Source organism: Olea europaea, chromosome 12 (assembly GCF_002742605.1).
Source record: "Olea europaea var. sylvestris chromosome 12, O_europaea_v1, whole genome shotgun sequence".
Taxonomy (NCBI): Eukaryota; Viridiplantae; Streptophyta; class Magnoliopsida; order Lamiales; family Oleaceae; genus Olea; species Olea europaea.
This window is the reverse complement of record NC_036248.1, coordinates 8,542,883-8,559,989: the sequence shown is the minus strand read 5'-3', so window position 1 is coordinate 8,559,989 and position 17,107 is coordinate 8,542,883. Positions and strand designations below refer to the sequence as shown.

General features: G+C 34.3%; 2 protein-coding genes across 2 annotated transcripts; both read left to right on the top strand.

Moving 5' to 3' along the window:
- Positions 1 to 1,295: 1,295 nt before the first annotated feature.
- On the top strand, positions 1,296 to 1,937 carry LOC111406535 (receptor-like protein 12). Its single transcript, XM_023035944.1, has one exon. The coding sequence runs from the start codon at positions 1,296 to 1,298 to the stop codon at positions 1,935 to 1,937; it is 642 nt and encodes a 213-aa protein (XP_022891712.1).
- Positions 1,938 to 1,944: 7 nt separating this feature from the next.
- LOC111406534 (receptor protein-tyrosine kinase CEPR2-like) lies at positions 1,945 to 4,000 on the top strand. Its single transcript, XM_023035943.1, has 3 exons — positions 1,945 to 3,158; positions 3,277 to 3,832; positions 3,935 to 4,000. Exons 1-3 carry the CDS (start codon positions 1,945 to 1,947, stop codon positions 3,998 to 4,000), a joined length of 1,836 nt encoding a protein of 611 aa, XP_022891711.1.
- The last annotated feature ends 13,107 nt before the right edge of the window (positions 4,001 to 17,107 follow it).

Below are 17,107 nucleotides of genomic sequence, written 5' to 3'. Positions count from 1 at the left end.
CTTTTTTTTTTTTTTTTTTTTTCTAATACAAGAAATCATAATCTTTTTTTTCAAGCAATCGTATCTTTAGGAACTCGTTGATTTAATGAGTATGACATCTCTTTGCAATTCATTTCTAAAAACAGTTCATTAAGGAAAAAAATGTCTACAACAATGAAAAAGGTTTGCGCCTCGAAATTATGATAAATATAGATTTTCTAAATATTTGAATGACTTAATTAGGTATATGTAATTTAAATATTATTCTCATCAATTTTTGGAGAATTCTTTTTCCTGGAAATAAAGATCAATAGGGCGAAAAAGTCAAGTCCTCCGTTTTTGTCTTTTATACAAGGAGTCAGAATTTTTTTCCAAGCCATCGTTATTGATGTTAGCTCATTGATTTAACAAGTATGACATTTATTTTCTCATCCATTTGCAGTTCATTTCTAAGAACAATTTATAAAGGAAAATCGTCTAAATTATGAGACGGAAATTTATGAGAAGGAATTTCTTCTAACTAGGAAACTACTATAAGAAAGGTCCGAAGATATTCTGTGCCTCAAAATTTAGTGAGTAGTATTTTATTAGATGTTTGGCCCTTGTTTGGGATTAGAAATCAGATTTGATAAAAGTTGATGAAATGTATAATTAAAAATTTGTGAATCCATAAAATATGTTGTTGAAATTAATAGTTTATTTTAAATAGGGGCTTGAGTGACTTAATTAGAGTGTCAAGCCATGGTAAAAAACATATATCATTTAAATATTATCTTCAACACATTTGATCATTTAATCAAAAAATTTATGATGTTTAAAAGGTCACACAAATATCATTTGAATCATCTTTTCAATTGTCACAGGGTTGAAAAACACTATTAATCACTCACTTATGGGGAAGTTTTATGTAGTCATTGAAGTTTACTTTTTGTTTTAGTGTAGTTTCACGTTCAAATTCAATCGTTTTTTTTTTCCTCAAAAGAAATGTAAGACATGGTGATAAATTTAAATTGAATGACAACTCACAATACAAAATGCACATTTTAGTGATCACTTTGAAATAAAATAAAGTTCACGAGGTGATATGGAACTTTGATGTAGGAAAAGTGATTGTCTTTGGTTTTTACTCAAAATGTAAACGTGTAACTGGGTTCCTAAGTTTCCATTCTTTTTAAAGTTTGTCAAACAGGGGCTAGATTATTTTGACAAAGTCAGAACCTTTTTCAAAGGAGTTATTGTGGATTTGGATAGTCTTTTTCAGTAGCTTTCTACCCAAATTCATTCTTGCAATAGATGCTATAAGTAGTACCGCTTAAATGGTGAAATTTCAAAAAAGAATATCAGAAAAGTCTTTGTTACAAATTGTTCACAAAATGATAGTTTGTCAAAAGTTCTTGCAGCATCTTCAACTGTTAGTCACTGTGCTACTTCTAAGCTGGAGAGCCACCTTTGAGCACTCTACAGGGACGAAAGTTGGTATCAAGTGCTTAGAGAAGGAGAGAGAAACTCTTCTCAAGTTCAAAGGTGAGCTTATTGATGAGTCTGGCCAACTCTCTTCTTGGGGAAATGAAGAATATAAGAAGGATTGCTGCAAATGGAGGGGTGTCAGTTGTGATAATCAAACTAATCATATTGTTGAGTTGGATCTTAGTGGTTTGCTTCTAGGAGGTAACATTAGCGTCTCTTTGCTTGAAATACGACATTTGAAATATCTAGACCTCAGTGTCAATGATTTCAATGATAGCAAAATCCCACAATTGATTGGTTCCCTAGGTAGATTACAGTATGTTGATCTTTACGATTCTAATTTTGGCGGAGAAATTCCACATCATCTTGGCAACCTTTCCGAATTGAATTTTCTCCGTCTTGGCTCCTATCATGAAAATTTACTAACTAGCACAAATCTTGATTGGCTTTCTCAACTTCATATTGAGTTACCTTGCCATAATCTCAGTTAACCTCACAATGGCAACGAATTGGTTACAAACAATAACTAAGCTTACTCAGCTTATATCTTTATCCTTATATTCATGTGACCTGCCAATGGTACTTCCTCCCTCATCTTTCAATGTTTCTAATTCTCTTTTTGACCTTACACTCACTGGAAATGAGTTCTCTTCTTCTTGGATATTTCCTTTGGTGTTTAACTTAAGCAGTAACCTTAGTTTCCTTGACCTCACTTTCAACAAATTACAAGGTGAGATTCCAATATCCTTGGGGAATATGAGTAGTTTAACTCTTTTATATTTATCTGATAACCAACTCACAGGGGATTTGCCTTGTTCTGCATTATCTTCCTCGTTAACAACCTTAGATTTGTCTCATAATATGTTTAATGTTACCATGACCCAATGCATACGTAACCTTTCGAAACTCGAATCCTTGTTTCTTTTTTCAAACAACTTTGAAGACATAATCACTGAATCCCATTTCTTTCATCTTTCCCAATTACAATGGTTGGACTTGTCTTCCAACCCAGGCATCTCCTTCAATTTCAGTTTAGGATGGAATCCTCCTTTTCAACTGACACGTGTATCTTTAGCAGACTGCAAAGTGGGTCCACATTTTCCCACATGGCTTAGAACACAAACGAGATTAGAGTATCTTGATATCTCTAATGCTGAAATTTCAGGCAACTTCCCCGATTGGTTTTGGGAGTCAAATCCAAAATTATCAAGTTTAAATATATCACATAACAATTTTTGTGGTGTCCTTCCGAATTTGTCGCTAAAGTTCTCTACTTTTGATTCCATAGATTTGAGCTTTAATCATTTTAATGGTTCATTACCAATTTTGCCTCATAATGGATCTGTATTGGATTTGTCGAGTAATGAATTTTTCGGGTCAATTACCAATTTATGCAATGAAACTAGTTGCTATTGGTATTCTCTTGACCTCTCGAATAACTTACTGTTTGGACAACTTCCAAATTGTTTTGCAAACCTACCAAATTTGAAATATCTTAATCTGGCGCACAATAATTTCTCTGGAAAGATCTTTTCACCAAATATCTGTTCATCATTGCACTTACAAAACAACAGTTTCACTGGAGAAATTCCAACATCGTTGAGGAATTGTACTTCCTTGACTTTTATTGATCTTTCACAAAATAAGTTGACCGGTAAAATACCAATATGGGTGGGAGATACTTGGACTGAATTGGTGTTTCTGAGTCTCAGGTCCAATGAGTTCATTGGTAGTATTCCTTCCAATTTGTGTCATCTTGCACATTTACAAGTGTTGGACTTTTCTTTAAACAAGATTTCTAGTTGGTGATGTTCCTGTGGAAATTACCAGTCTTGTAATGCTAGTTGGATTGAACCTTTCAAGAAACAACCTATCTGGATTCCTTCCTTCGAATATTGAACAACTAAGGTCTTTGGATTTTCTTGATTTTTCAAGAAACCACTTCTCTGGTGGCATTCCTGATGGCTTTTCTCAACTGGATCAACTTGGAGTGCTAGATTTGTCATACAATAACTTGTCGGGCAAAATTCCAAAAAGCATTCATTTACAAACATTCAATGCTTCTGCATTCGAGGGAAACCTTGGACTTTGTGGTCCTCCACTTGCAAAAGCTTGTCCAGGAGATGATATTGCTCAAGTCCCAGAGACTAGTGATAATGTTGATGGAATGAAAAACCCTGAAGATGAGGACAAGCTTATCAATGATGGATTTTACATTAGTATGGCAGTTGGTTTCATTTTTGGATTTTGGGGAGTATGTGGAACTTTAGTGTTCAATAACTCGTGGGGGATTGCATTTTTCAAGTTGTGGAATAGCGTAATGGATTGGTTGTACGTAAAGATAGCTATCAGTAAAATCCGACTCAGAGAAGCATTTCACAAATTTGTAAAATTTTAGTTTGTGATATTATCTACCAGCTAACATTTGCAATGCCTATAACTCGGATGTGCTTTTTTTCAATTGTATCTGGTTGTGTTCCATTTATAGTTGTACAATATAATACATATATGTGCTAAAGAAATATTTTTATATTTTGTGAATCCTTGTAATTGATGAGTGCATAGTTCAACATATATTCATCACATGATAAACTAATAAAACAAGATTCATCAATCATATAATTGTGAGCTTAATATGAAAGAATGGATATATCAAATCAAACTGATGTGTAATATATTTGTTTGGTACAATGAACTAGACTGGATTAAATTGAACTGCAAATAACTGAATCATGCAACCAATGTTGAGCCTACTGCAGTAGTTCTTTGATCTTTAATGTTTGAATAATGATTGGTGTACATTATGGACACCATTATGGTGTCCATAATGTACCCATAGCACAACCCTTAATGTTTATTGTTGCTTCTAACCAAGGGAAAAAAAAACATATTTATACACAAACTAAGAGCAAATAGAATGCCGTAAAAATAGGTTTCCTAAAAAAAATAAAAACATGAGAACAAACTCTATTCGTTTTCCACACCAAGCCCACGTTGCAAGTACTTCTATTTTAAGTTCCTACTAAAAACATTGAGGAGGTTAAATAAAGAATCTCTTGATCAAATGCCTCTACATTTATCAGGAAAATTTCAATTTTCTATTTTCTAAAAGAAAGAAACAACGCCAATGATTTATAGTGCTCAATAAAATGAGAAGATTGGAGGCAGGGGAGGTGGAGACAACAACGCATTTAAGACTCTCTAAGTACACAATCTGTCGTTAAAAAATGAAACAGCAAGAACATTAGAATAATCTACAAATAACCTCATCAAAGTTCAAGAGCAAGACGCCATCAACTCACTCCTTTCAATTCAGTCGTGGTTTTGTGCAATGGATTTGTGTACAATTAAGCCGAAACATTTTTCTTTGACAGAATTTAATGTCAGCATAGAAAAATTTAAGTAAATGACTTGAGTTTATTTGAACTTTCTCCATGAAGGTATGAACTGCAAATTCTTTAAAACTCTACAATAATCCATTATTTGTTTGCCAATGGAATACCACGTCGAGGATTGAAATATAGGATGAGAACAAATCACTTTGTTTGGATGTGGGTTCAAATGAACTTGGCGCTCTTCGTTCTTAGTTTATGAAAACATTACTAAACAAGAAAAGCAAGAAATGGGTAAGGCATTGAATAGCTAAATCATTACACAATATGGACACTTGCATGAAGAAAAGAAACAATCTTCAATAAGTATGACGTGCATAACATATATCTCCATGCAATGACACAACTCAAGACTTTGCAAATGAATGCAATTCAAGAAAAAGATGATAAGTTTGCTTGCCTAGATCAAAGATAAATAAAAATCATTGTGCCCCCACAAATTCTCGAACATATTGAAAGGGGTACAAATTATAATTTTTAGAGAATAATCTAAAAATTATAAAATTCGCTAAAGAGAGGAAATGATTGTTTATTGAAAAATACTTCCGCAGTCGCATGAAATTTGAGCTGAATACTAGTGAAAGAGCCAAGAGTTAAACTCAATGGGGCAGCATTTAACTATCATTTTATTTCCTAATAACACAAATAATATTAAATATGTTACATTGTTATTGCTTCTCGTACTTTAAAAATGTCTTACAATGACTTCAGTATCAGTTTTATTAATTACTAATTTTTAAAATATGTACAAACCAACTAATCATCATCCGTTGCTCTCAAATTACACAAATTAATACACAGCAATTAAATATACTTGACCAAGTTTCAATTGAACAATTAAATACAATCAACACATAAAATTAAATTTAACCACGGTGTAATTTGAAAGGTAATTAACAATGCAAAAACTTATTGTCCAAAAATTAAATATTTGAACCTGCTAGGAGACCATTTAATCAACAAATAAATCAAGTTTCAAAAACTGTACATTTATCAAAAATGACAAAACTTGAATTTGCATTTTTGTTCTTTGAAAAGACAACGAAAAGAATCCTCAAGTCAAGCTATAAATCAATAGTGCAAATATGTTCTATATCTGTACACGAGTATTGACTATTTTGAGATTGAGCTTTAGTATAGTATTAAAAATTTACAGATACTGCGAAGTGAAAAGCCTCGTCAATTGTTAAGCAAGTTCTCAACTCGCACAAAACATCGTAAGTAGTAATAGAAAAGTCATTTATACTATATGAACAAATTATACAATGATGAGGAAAAGAAAGTGTAACAACTATGTTTTAACTGAGATGAACAATCCCATTTGTCAAATATAGAAAGAGACAATGAATAGGTAATTATGAACAAGTGGTTGGAATTAATAATTATAAAAAATCTATAAATTGTATACAAATGGAAGCTAAATTTGGTCGGTGAACAAAATAGAACGGAAAATCCAAAAATTAATACAATGATGTTTTGTGTAGACGGGTGCCAAAACAAGGAAAAAAAATTAAAAACTGCATCATTATTACATCACTAAAACGAAGTTGTTTTTGTTGAAACTTTGAACAACGTTCTTTGAAATTGATTCATATTGTATACTGTATAATATAATAAGGCTTTATCTTTGGATATGCTTGTTTTATAAATCTACTATATTTTCGATAAAAAGGGAACATGTCTGTCTAAAAGATTAAAAAAGTTGAAGTTAACATCACATACAATTTATCCAAATTTTTACATTTACGTGACTTGGCACAAAATGCAAGTGATTTTAGTGGTGAAAATGAGTCTTAACACCTTTCTAGATCAGACTTACTTTTAAACAAGCTTAAATCAACTAGTTTAGAGAAAAAAGTGGCATTCAGTTTCCTTTCTTTCACTAATATTGGCCAATAATTGCGAGGAATTTATTGAATCTTGAAAATTCTCTCGTTATTGGAGGTGACACATTAAAGCTATATTTATCATTGTGGAGTAAGTATTTTGAGCTAATTATACAATTTGATTGACAAAAAGTATAGGTTTTTATGCCATTCATTGAGCAAAGAACTAAGATCTACTATAGGAAGAAATGGTTATATGAGGAGTAAAGTTAAGTACCTTGATTTCATTGTCCACTGGTTATTTGTATATATAAATAGATGCAAAATATTGATATCCAATGGACCTCACAATCTGGAAGTCTTTAATTCTCTATTTCTTCACATGTATACATATTTGTTTTGTTCTCTATTTTGACGTAGTTTAGCCTTTTTATAACTTTATAATTGGTGAAATTATATTGGAATTCTTAGGATGCAAAATTTATCTTGTTACATATTTTCTCATATAAGCTATTAGGTTACATATTAGAGTAACCACATTTTCTCATATAAGCTATTAGGTTATTAGAGTAACCACATTTTGGCTAGGAACTATATTACAAATTATGGGGCTCAAACTCAGTTTTCTTCTTTCTAATTTTTAATTTTTCCAATTCATCAACAAGATGTAGAACACGCTATCCTAAATTCACGTTTGCTAAGTTTATCAATTCTTTCATATGGAACTAGAATATCCTGACTTTATGAGATTAAAGCTATAAATTTTTTGAAATTAATTATTACTTTATTTATTAACCGTGACGTGTAAAGTAGAAGCTGAGTTGTTTTTGTAATGGTATATAAATACCTTCCTTTAATGTTATCCAGATCTTAAATGCTTGCAGATGAGTCAAATGTAGGCTATACTTCAAAAGAAATTAGAAACAAATTAAATAACTGAAAAATAAACGACAAATTATTTGTGTTATGTTCGTAGAATCTGCGCAAGAGAGCATACTTACCTTTTTTCTTTATTTGATAACGTGGCTTTTTTACTCACAACTAGTTTTTTCCATTGAACTTGTGACTCACAACTAACTGTAACATTCGTTTATGGCATGCTTGAAGATATAAGTGATGCCTCTGCGACTATGGCAGAAAAGGAGGAGGTGAGTTTATGGCAATGTCATGTTAGAACATATGTTGGTTATGTGAGTTTCACAATGCCCTTCTTAGTTATGTTAATTTTATTCCCTGTCATAGCATGCAAACATTGTGCTATGCAATTTACAATGCTTTAGTTTCAACAATAAGCATGCTTGTTGTCAACTCTTTGTTAACTAGACAATCTCAACCTTTTAAGATCAAGCACGATAAATAGTTCTCTAATTCTATTGATTTGGAAGTGGGATACCTTTTATTGAGTTGTTTACTTTGGCTTCCTTTATCCATGAATTGATCTTTTCTAAGCTTTCCTTCATTCAGAGATACACTAGAACTTTCTAAAAGCCTACTGTGGAAACATTTATATTCTAGTGATGAACTACTAATTGCTATTAGTCAACTTCAAATATATATTTTTAACAAACATAATCTTATTTTTAATGACCTGAAAGATACCTCTAAAAATATAGTGCCATGTTCCTTGTACCACTCATAACGGATAAAATCACCCAGCCTATTAATGAATTCAGATTCAAAAGAATCGACATCCTGATGAACATTCCATGAGGTACCTCCAGGCTGGTGGGGCAAATGGTATTGATACAGATTTTATACATACGAAAACAAAGAGAAGGTGGAAAGCAGGGAGATTGGTGACAAAACGAGAAAAATTGGTAGGTATACCGGAGGTCAAATCAGTGAACACAATGCCAATGCCAGGGACCCGAGCTATACCTAGGCTGGAACAGAGACATAAAAATCAATGTCGTGAATTGTGTGGTGATGTTTTGATAAGTAAGCTTCTTGACCTATATATACCAATGTGAGTGCCGGATAAACCAAAATGGTGAAAGCCATCTGCAACAGAAGAAAAAGACAGAACAATCACTTTCAAAGTAACTCCATGAACTACGAGGAAAAGCAAATTAATAACAAAAATTAATAACAAACTCCTAAACCCAATAAAATTAGTCCCAGCAAAGAGGCGAAAAAAATTTATGTGCTGCATTATTGCTAAAGGTCACGAAAGAGATGAAATGGTTTGCAAATGTGTACCTGAATTGCAGCATGCGAGAAGAGTCTAAAATCAGCAAACATTGCTTCTGAGCCTGAGGGTAAAGTGATAGAGAATATTGTCATTCTAGTGTGGTGGACTAATATTCGCCTATCATTAATATAAGATCTTTTCAAATTATAACACAACGATTACGTTGACCACCATTCGACCATATCAAAAGCATAGTGAACGCCCTTTTGATGGCCATTATTTAAAAACTCTTTTTTTCAACATGTTCATTTCAACCATACATTTATACAATAAAATATTTTATACATAAATTTAAGACTTTTCCCTACTTTTTAATTACACATTCTCCTAAAAATCACTATTTAAAACATTATTCTTTTTTCCAAGTAATGGTCGGGGCTTAATAATAGGTTTGATGAGCATTAAGTTATAAATTTGTCTCTTCGCGTCAATATTTTTCCTTTTCATTTATGCCTAGCAGTGTGCTTGATTTGTTAAGACTCAAAGACTCAAGGAGGTCAATAATGTGCTGCATCACTGCATGTTGTCTGTTGCGGAAGCTCTCTCAAAAGGATCTTCAAACGGTGGTTTTCCAGGCTCAGTCCAATGTACCTTTCTCTACCAACAACCAATCCAAACGGCTCCATACCACAACCAATTGATTCACCTTGGTTGCTATACAATATTATCCATGTAGGACAAGAAGGGATGATGATTTATGGCCACAAAGGCTAGGAGAACAACTCCTAAACTTTGCCAGTGGCAGTACCTTCGTCCCCATATCAGATGGGTTGTAGTGGGTATGGACTTTCTCAACTCTTACCACCTCTTGAGATACTATATCTCTAATGATGTGGAGTCTAACATCAATGTGTTTAGTACGCTCGTTAAAAACAAGATTTTTGCATAAATGTATAGATGACTGACTATCAGAATACACTACCACATAATCATTCAGGACACATAGTTCATGAAGTAGATCTCTAAGCCATAGAGCTTCTTTAATAGCTTCAGTGGTAATTTTTAACGAAAAGGGTGGCTTTGCTATTTGGCAACAAAAAATGAAGGGTATTTTAGTCCAAAAAAAGGTTTCAAAAGCCATTGAAGACAATTTTTCAACTGATTTTTCACAAGAACAAAGAGAAGAAGCCGATGAGCTTGCTTATACCTCAATTATCTTACACTTGCCTGACGCCGTTTTAAGAAAGCTGGGTAAATTAAAAAACACCAAAGAACTTTGGAAGAAATTAGAAGACTTGTATTTGCTTAAGTCTACACCCAATAAACTTTACCTGCTTGAACGTTTTTTCAGTTTTAAAATGGATCCCTCAAAGGACCTTGATGACCATCTAGACGTGTTTAACAAATTGGTGCAAGACATAGTTAATTGTGATGAGACTGTGTCCGAAACTTATAAGGCTATAATTTTGCTCAATGCAATCCCTGATTCCTATAAGGAGGTTATGAACACCATTAAGTATGGTAGAGACACGTTAACACCTGAAATTGTCATAGATTCCCTTAGAAATAAAGAAATGGAAATTAGGGCTGAAAAACATGATAAAAGGAATGGTGAGGTACATATGATGCAGGGTAGAACTCAATTTAGACAAAATAGTCATGAGAGATATCAAACTAGTGGCGAGTCAAGTGGTAATGGATGGAAAAAGAAGAGCAAAGGTAGGTCTAGATCAAAATCTAGGACTAAGGCGAGAAAATGATATGGTTGTAGAAACACAGGGCATTTTATAAAAGATTGTCATAAGGAGAAGGGTAAGCTAAAAGCTAAGGAGAGAGATGACGTAAATGTGTTAGCATCTACTTCTGATATAAATGGTGGTGAGGTCTATATGCTTACAAATCCAGCTGCATACACTGCTGAATTAAATCTAACTGCTAATTCCCGCATCCATGAGTGAATACTTGATCTGGTGCATCTTTTCAGGTGCCGTCTGAAAAGAACTGGTTTTGTAAGTTGCATGAATCTAACGTTGGGCATGTTGTGCTGTGTGATAACTTTGCCTATACTATTGCTGGAATTGGTGACATAAATGTAAAATTTGACACGAGTTTTGTGTATACGTTAAAGGATGTTAGATATATTCCTGAATTATCTAGGAATTTGATTGGAGTAGGGAGACTTGAGAAGGATAACTTTACTGGTAAAATTGGAAATGGTATGCTAAAAATGATCAAGGGTGCTTTAGTTTCCATTAAGGAAATTAAGAAAAACGATATATACATTACTACTGGGGAAGTGATTAGAGATGTGAATTCCTCTATCTCCTCTGCCAAGATTGATCACACACACACATGGCACAATAGACTTGCTCACGTAGGAGTCAAGGGACTTAAGCTACTTAATGAAAAGGGTGCTTTTGGTAATGATTGTGTGTCAGATTTGCCATTTTGTGATCATTGTGTGCTTGGTAAACATCACAAAACTTCTTTCTCCACAAGTGTTAATAGAGCTAAAGGCATGCTCGAATATGTGCACTCTGATCTTTGGGGTCCTGCCAGTAACCCCACATCGGGTGGTAATAGGTATTTCCTGTCTATGATTGATGAGTACACTAGGAAAGTGTGGGTCTATCTTTTGAAGGATAAATCTGAGACCTTCAATAGTTTTAATAATTGGAAGAGACAAGTGAAAAATCAAACTGGCAAGAAAATCAAATTTTTAAGGACAAATAATGGCCTAGAATTCTGCAATAAAGAATTTGATAGTATGTGTAAAGAAAGCGGCATAACTAGACATAAGAGCGTTCCCTACACCCCTCAGAAAAATGGGGTAGCAGAAAGGATGAATAAAACCATATTTGATAAAGTACGTTGCATGATGATCAATTCGGGTGTTCCCAAGTCATTTTGGGGTGAGGCTGTTATGACAGCTTGCTATTTGATTAATCTTACACCCTCTGCTGCATTGAATGGTGATACTCCACATGAGAAATGGTCGGGTAAACTGAGTGATTACTCGATACTTAGAACTTTTGGCTGTACAGCTTTTTCTCATCAAAGTGAGGGTAAGCTGGAACCTAGAGCTAGGAAGTGTGTTTTCTTAGGATACCCCGAAGGTGTTAAGGGTTATAGGTTATGAGATAGAAGCCAAAAAGGAGTTAAAATCATCATAAGTAGAGATGTCACGTTTAACGAAAATGAAATGCCGTGTATTAAAGGCAAAATTGAACCTGAGAGTGAAATTTTCTTCTCTTTGTGAGTCTCTCTCTCTCGGCCTCTCCCTTCCCCTTCCCCTTCACTGTGACCTTAGTGGTTAACCTATTGTGGGCATATTATTGTGTTTCTCCTTCCCCAATTGATAGCAATCGGAGTGGGGGCGGCAAGGGTGGTGTTGGAGTTGTCTCAAGGTGTTGGTGTCAATATTGTGGTAAACTGAGCCTGGTTTTGCACGTGGTGGTGGTGGAATTCTTCCCTACATTGTCTTTCACTTTCTTGGATGTATAATTAAAAATGCATGCACGACATTTTCCACATGGACATTTTTTAATGGGTTCACCTGTAATGCGCAAAAGAATTCCACCCAATGATATCCATCCTCCTTTTCTTGTCTTCTTCAAAAACTTTAGCATGCATTATGGGGGAAGCGCTTGATAAACATGTGGATTCCAGTGTATAATATTGTACAAACCAAAAGCACTGATGCATTGTACTATTTCCGGGCTAATGGCCTTTGCTTTAATGATATTTTATTTTTATTTATTTTTTTAATTTCTACAGTTAAACGATTTCCCCCTTTTTCTTAATTCCTTTTAGATAGAATTTTAAATTAATCCGTAGGCCTGCGTTTCAATGCTCAAGGATATTGCAATTTGGAAGGAGTCACGCACAACCCCCCCCCGGACAGATATAAATTATAGCTATTATTAATACATTAAATTGATTTAAAGCATTTATAATTCATTTAAGCGTATATAGAGAATTTTTGGTGTAACCAACTATGGATGGACTGCTTATGTGATTGCTTAAATTTTCCCTTTATTCAAGGAAAATATTCTCCCAAATTCCAGATACATAATTCGCAGCTGGTTCTGATTTTGTAGAAAATTGAAATTCAGACCTACATGTGGGAAATTTTGATTTAATTTGTTCAAATTGTTATTGTTGTGGATTATTGAAATTTTTGTTTAGGGAAAAATTGAAAGATGACTTAGAACACAGGATTCCATTTGGAGACTATAGGGGCTTTGACTCTGTCAGTCGTTTCGTCAGTTTCTATTGTGAGTTTCTATTGTGATGTGCAGTAAAGTACTCATGAGCACTTTACGTTTCATTTTTGGTGAGTTTTAATACTCTACATTTGTATTTTTTCCTTGTTTTAAAAATGATATTTTTCTACCATAATGAATTGAATGTTCTTGTCATTGCTCGGTATATAGCCTCGGGCAGATACATTTAGTGCTTAAAATTCATGTGTCATTACATTACTTACATTCCTTGGTGCAAATTCTTTCTAAAGTGATGGAATTGATATAATTTACTCGAGTTGAGGACCTGTAATAATGCTGTTAGTTTAGAAGAGGAGGTTCTTGTCAATTTTTGAATTGGATTGTTATTGAAATCAAAGTGAGGCAGCTGCAAGAGTCCTAACTGATTGCCTTTGTTACTAAAAGTATTCCTTCAACTGAGCATGCTCGGTTGAGCACGCCAAACATGCTATAAATAGTAAGAATATAACTTTAGTTTGATCCAGCTTTTAATTTCCAATAGAGTGGTTTATATTTTTCTCTTATCATCATATTTTGATGTAATTAGATGTAGAAAGGAAGAAGTCCAGCTTCTAATTCCCGATAGAGAAGTTTATATTTTTTTAACCTCATAATTTGATGCTGTAATTAGATTTAGAAGGGAAAAAGTCCCTAATTGTGATGTTGATTTGTTTTGTTGAAGCTTTCTTTTGGGAAACAGTGAAATGTTATTAAAAAACGATAAAGATTAAGAAGAAGATGATTTTTATACTAGTATTTTTATTATACGAGCTGGCATTTACTTGTAACTTTGTTCTCTTCATGTGGCATTATGGTTGAAATTTTTCGAGCACGAACCAATAGAATACAAATTGTAATTGGATTTGGTACTCTAAATGGGATTTCGATTGGATTATACTCAACTTGGGATTCAATTCCGTTGGTTTCTATTAGGTATCTCTTTGCCATCTATTTACAATGTTCAACATTGAACTGTTTCTCACTTATGTTTCCAAATTGAGGATTTATTATTTTACTTTACTAGATGACAAAGCTGGCAATCATCCCATGTACAGTCCTGTTGGAAACTCTTTTCCTAAACAAGAATTTCAGGTGAGTCACCACACATTTGGGCCCTTTCTGGGCATAGTAGTTGGTATCTGTGACTATCTGCTTCCTAGATATTGTATCACTTTTGTAGCTTATGCTGGCTCCTTGATCATTATTGTGACATATACCATGGAAGTTTTTCTCTGCCCACTTGTTAGATTTTATACAACGTGTAGTTTGGAACCTTTTCTCCTCCACTCATTAGATTATTTAGGAAGCTTCATCAAATGGATCTTCATTTCCAAGTTCGTTGACCATTTGATCTGCATAGTCCTTAAAGACGTATGACAATAACCATTCCCTAAATGAACTAGTAGGTTGCTGACGAAGGATGATCGCTAGACTTTCCAACGAATAAATAATGACTTTGGTAGAACATAACGTGAGGCTCTTAGACTTTTTATCTGCATGTTTTGAAGTCAAATTTATAGAAGGGATGCTAGTAAGGAATTACAAGATTGATAAAGAGGACTGCAGTTGCTATCAAGATAAGAAGCTTCTACAATTTTAGGATACTTAGGAGGGCTCAAATTTTTGGTGTCAAATGAAAAGCTAAATAAGCTGAAGCCGCTGGCGTAATTTGACAAGCACTGCCATGATGTGACAACATATGAAAACCCTTTGGCAACACACTATAAAAAATGGATAACAATTCTTAATCGTTCCTTATTTCTAAAAGAAAAACAAAACGACCTGTTCCACTCTTTGTTGGATTAAAAGAAAAAAACTAAAGCCACTGAGATTTTTACAAGACCTCCAAAATTTTCATGCACGATGCCCAGCGGGGAATCCATGCCTAAATTCAGACATTAGGATATTTAAAAATCTAATGGCATCAACCTTTTCTAGAGCATCTCAAAAAATTAGAGCAAACCTATTATCATCCTTGTCAAAGGATTCCCCCCTTTTTACTTTTTTGTAAACATCCCTAAGTTTTTATCCTTTCATCAGCATCTCATAATCATTTGAGGAATTCCCCTAATGAATGGGAGAAACAACCTAAAGCCTTTTAGGGTCTAATAGTTGTGTGATTCAATCACCCTTAAACCTAGGCTTCTGAGAGAGATGGTTGGGTCCCCATCAATTGGTATTAGAGCATGCACCATGTTTTTTTGTTCTCAGTTACCACTTAGGGTGTATGGACACCTGCTCGACGTAAACGTCGAGACGAAAGCGTGGTGGTTTGTCATGGTTCCACTGGGGTGTATGGGCACCTGAATCTCACATCGAAAATATAGGCTTCCTTTGCGTGGTAACTGTGGTTTATATAAGTTTGGGTTCTCCAATCTCAATGGCCAACTTTTGGAGTCTGTCTCTTTCAAGCTTTTCCAATTCAGTTAAAGGGGAGAGACCGGGCCTCTCTAATAGCCCTGGAATTTGTTATTTCCATTTAGTTGAATATCAATACATCAGTTTCCATTGATTCTTATCTTCAATATTTGCAATTGCTTATCCATAAACAGTCCTTATAGCCATTTTCCAGTATTCATTTACTAATCTCTCTTCAATCATCGTGTCACAGACTTGGATTATCAACCATGACGAAACCCAAATCAGTTTCAGCACAACCAGGTCAGCAACACTTCAGGTTCCTAACATTTTCGTATCAGAGCATACCCACCTCACTTCAAATCTCGGAACGGGCAACCCAACCGAAGTGCCAAATGCTAGCAGCCAAAGAAGGGTCGGCCAGGTAAAGCCAAGGTTGTCTTGGAGTGGGCCATCGTGGACATCGAATTTGGGGCCATTGGGTATTGTTAGGGTCTAATAGTTGTGAGATTTGGTAACCCTCAAGCTTGGGCTTTTCGGAGAGATGGTTGGTCCCCATCAAAGCCACCTAAGACGAAGCGAGAGACGGTTATAACTCTAAACTGAGAAGATAACATTCTCAATATGGTCTCACGTATCTCGACATCCTTTTTTGTTTGCATTTTCTACTTTAGAGGAATGACATAGTTGCAACATTTCATGTTCTTTATTTCTTATCATTTTGTAATTTTGTATAAGCTAATTACTGAAGAGGGAGAGATTGATGACGTAGCCTGTTGTTTTTGCTGCATCATAAGTTAATGCATTCTGAGTAAGAATTTATGAAAAGTCTAATTTAGGCAATATGTTTCATCTTGCATTAAAATCACTGTTTTTGATTGTTGAGCTTAACAGTTCTTTCAGATGATCAATACCGTCCAAAAAATTTTTAATGTATCTTCCACCCAACCGTTGTATCAATCTTGCCCTTATCAAGCATTGACCTTGCTCATCTCTTGTCCATTTCTAGATAGGCTTTTGACTAACCAAAATGTCTTTTCTTTCAATTATACGCCAAAATTGTGGTAAGTAGTTAAATTTATAAGATCAGGCACCTTCTTTCGTGAATAGAATGCATGTGAAGACTTGATATCGTTGTCAATATTGCAGTTTTTCATTGTTCTGTCTTGCCTGATCTCCGTCTCTGTTAATCTTAGCACATTCCTTGTGATTGGGAAGATGTCCCCCCCCCCCGGTTCTTGGACACCTTAAAACTTGTCTGGTATTAGCATTTGGCTATGTCTTACTTAGTAATCCATTTAGCTGGACAAACATTTTTGGAATAGTGGTTGGACTAGACGGGATGTTTATGTATTCATATTACTGTGTTCTTGAGAATCAGAAAAAAGCATCAAAAGCACCGGTGCAACCGCAAGTACTAGATAATGTTAATTGTCTTCCAAAATCTAATAATTAGAGATTATTTTATGAAATTTTATCTTCAATGAGACAGACATGTAATGGCCATATACTTATACTGGTTTTTGTTTTTGTCCAACATTCAACTAACGGATACTGAATCTGATTCCCGTTTACACGATAAGAATGACACTGGGACATTAAATGATGTTGAGGTCCCAAAGGGAACTGCATGGAAATCAAACAAGGATTTTCATGCTTGATATGGAAGCATGGGGGCATTGTTTACTT

Coding starts and splice junctions, on each gene's coding strand:
- LOC111406534 (XM_023035943.1), top strand. CDS start 1,945: ATGGCAACGAATTGGTTACAAACAATAACTAAGCTTACTCAGCTTATA. Junction 3,159..3,276: donor TTGGTGTTTCTGAGTCTCAG/GTCCAATGAGTT, acceptor GGAAATTACCAG/TCTTGTAATGCTAGTTGGAT. Junction 3,833..3,934: donor GAGAAGCATTTCACAAATTT/GTAAAATTTTAG, acceptor TTCCATTTATAG/TTGTACAATATAATACATAT.
- LOC111406535 (XM_023035944.1), top strand. CDS start 1,296: ATGGTGAAATTTCAAAAAAGAATATCAGAAAAGTCTTTGTTACAAATT.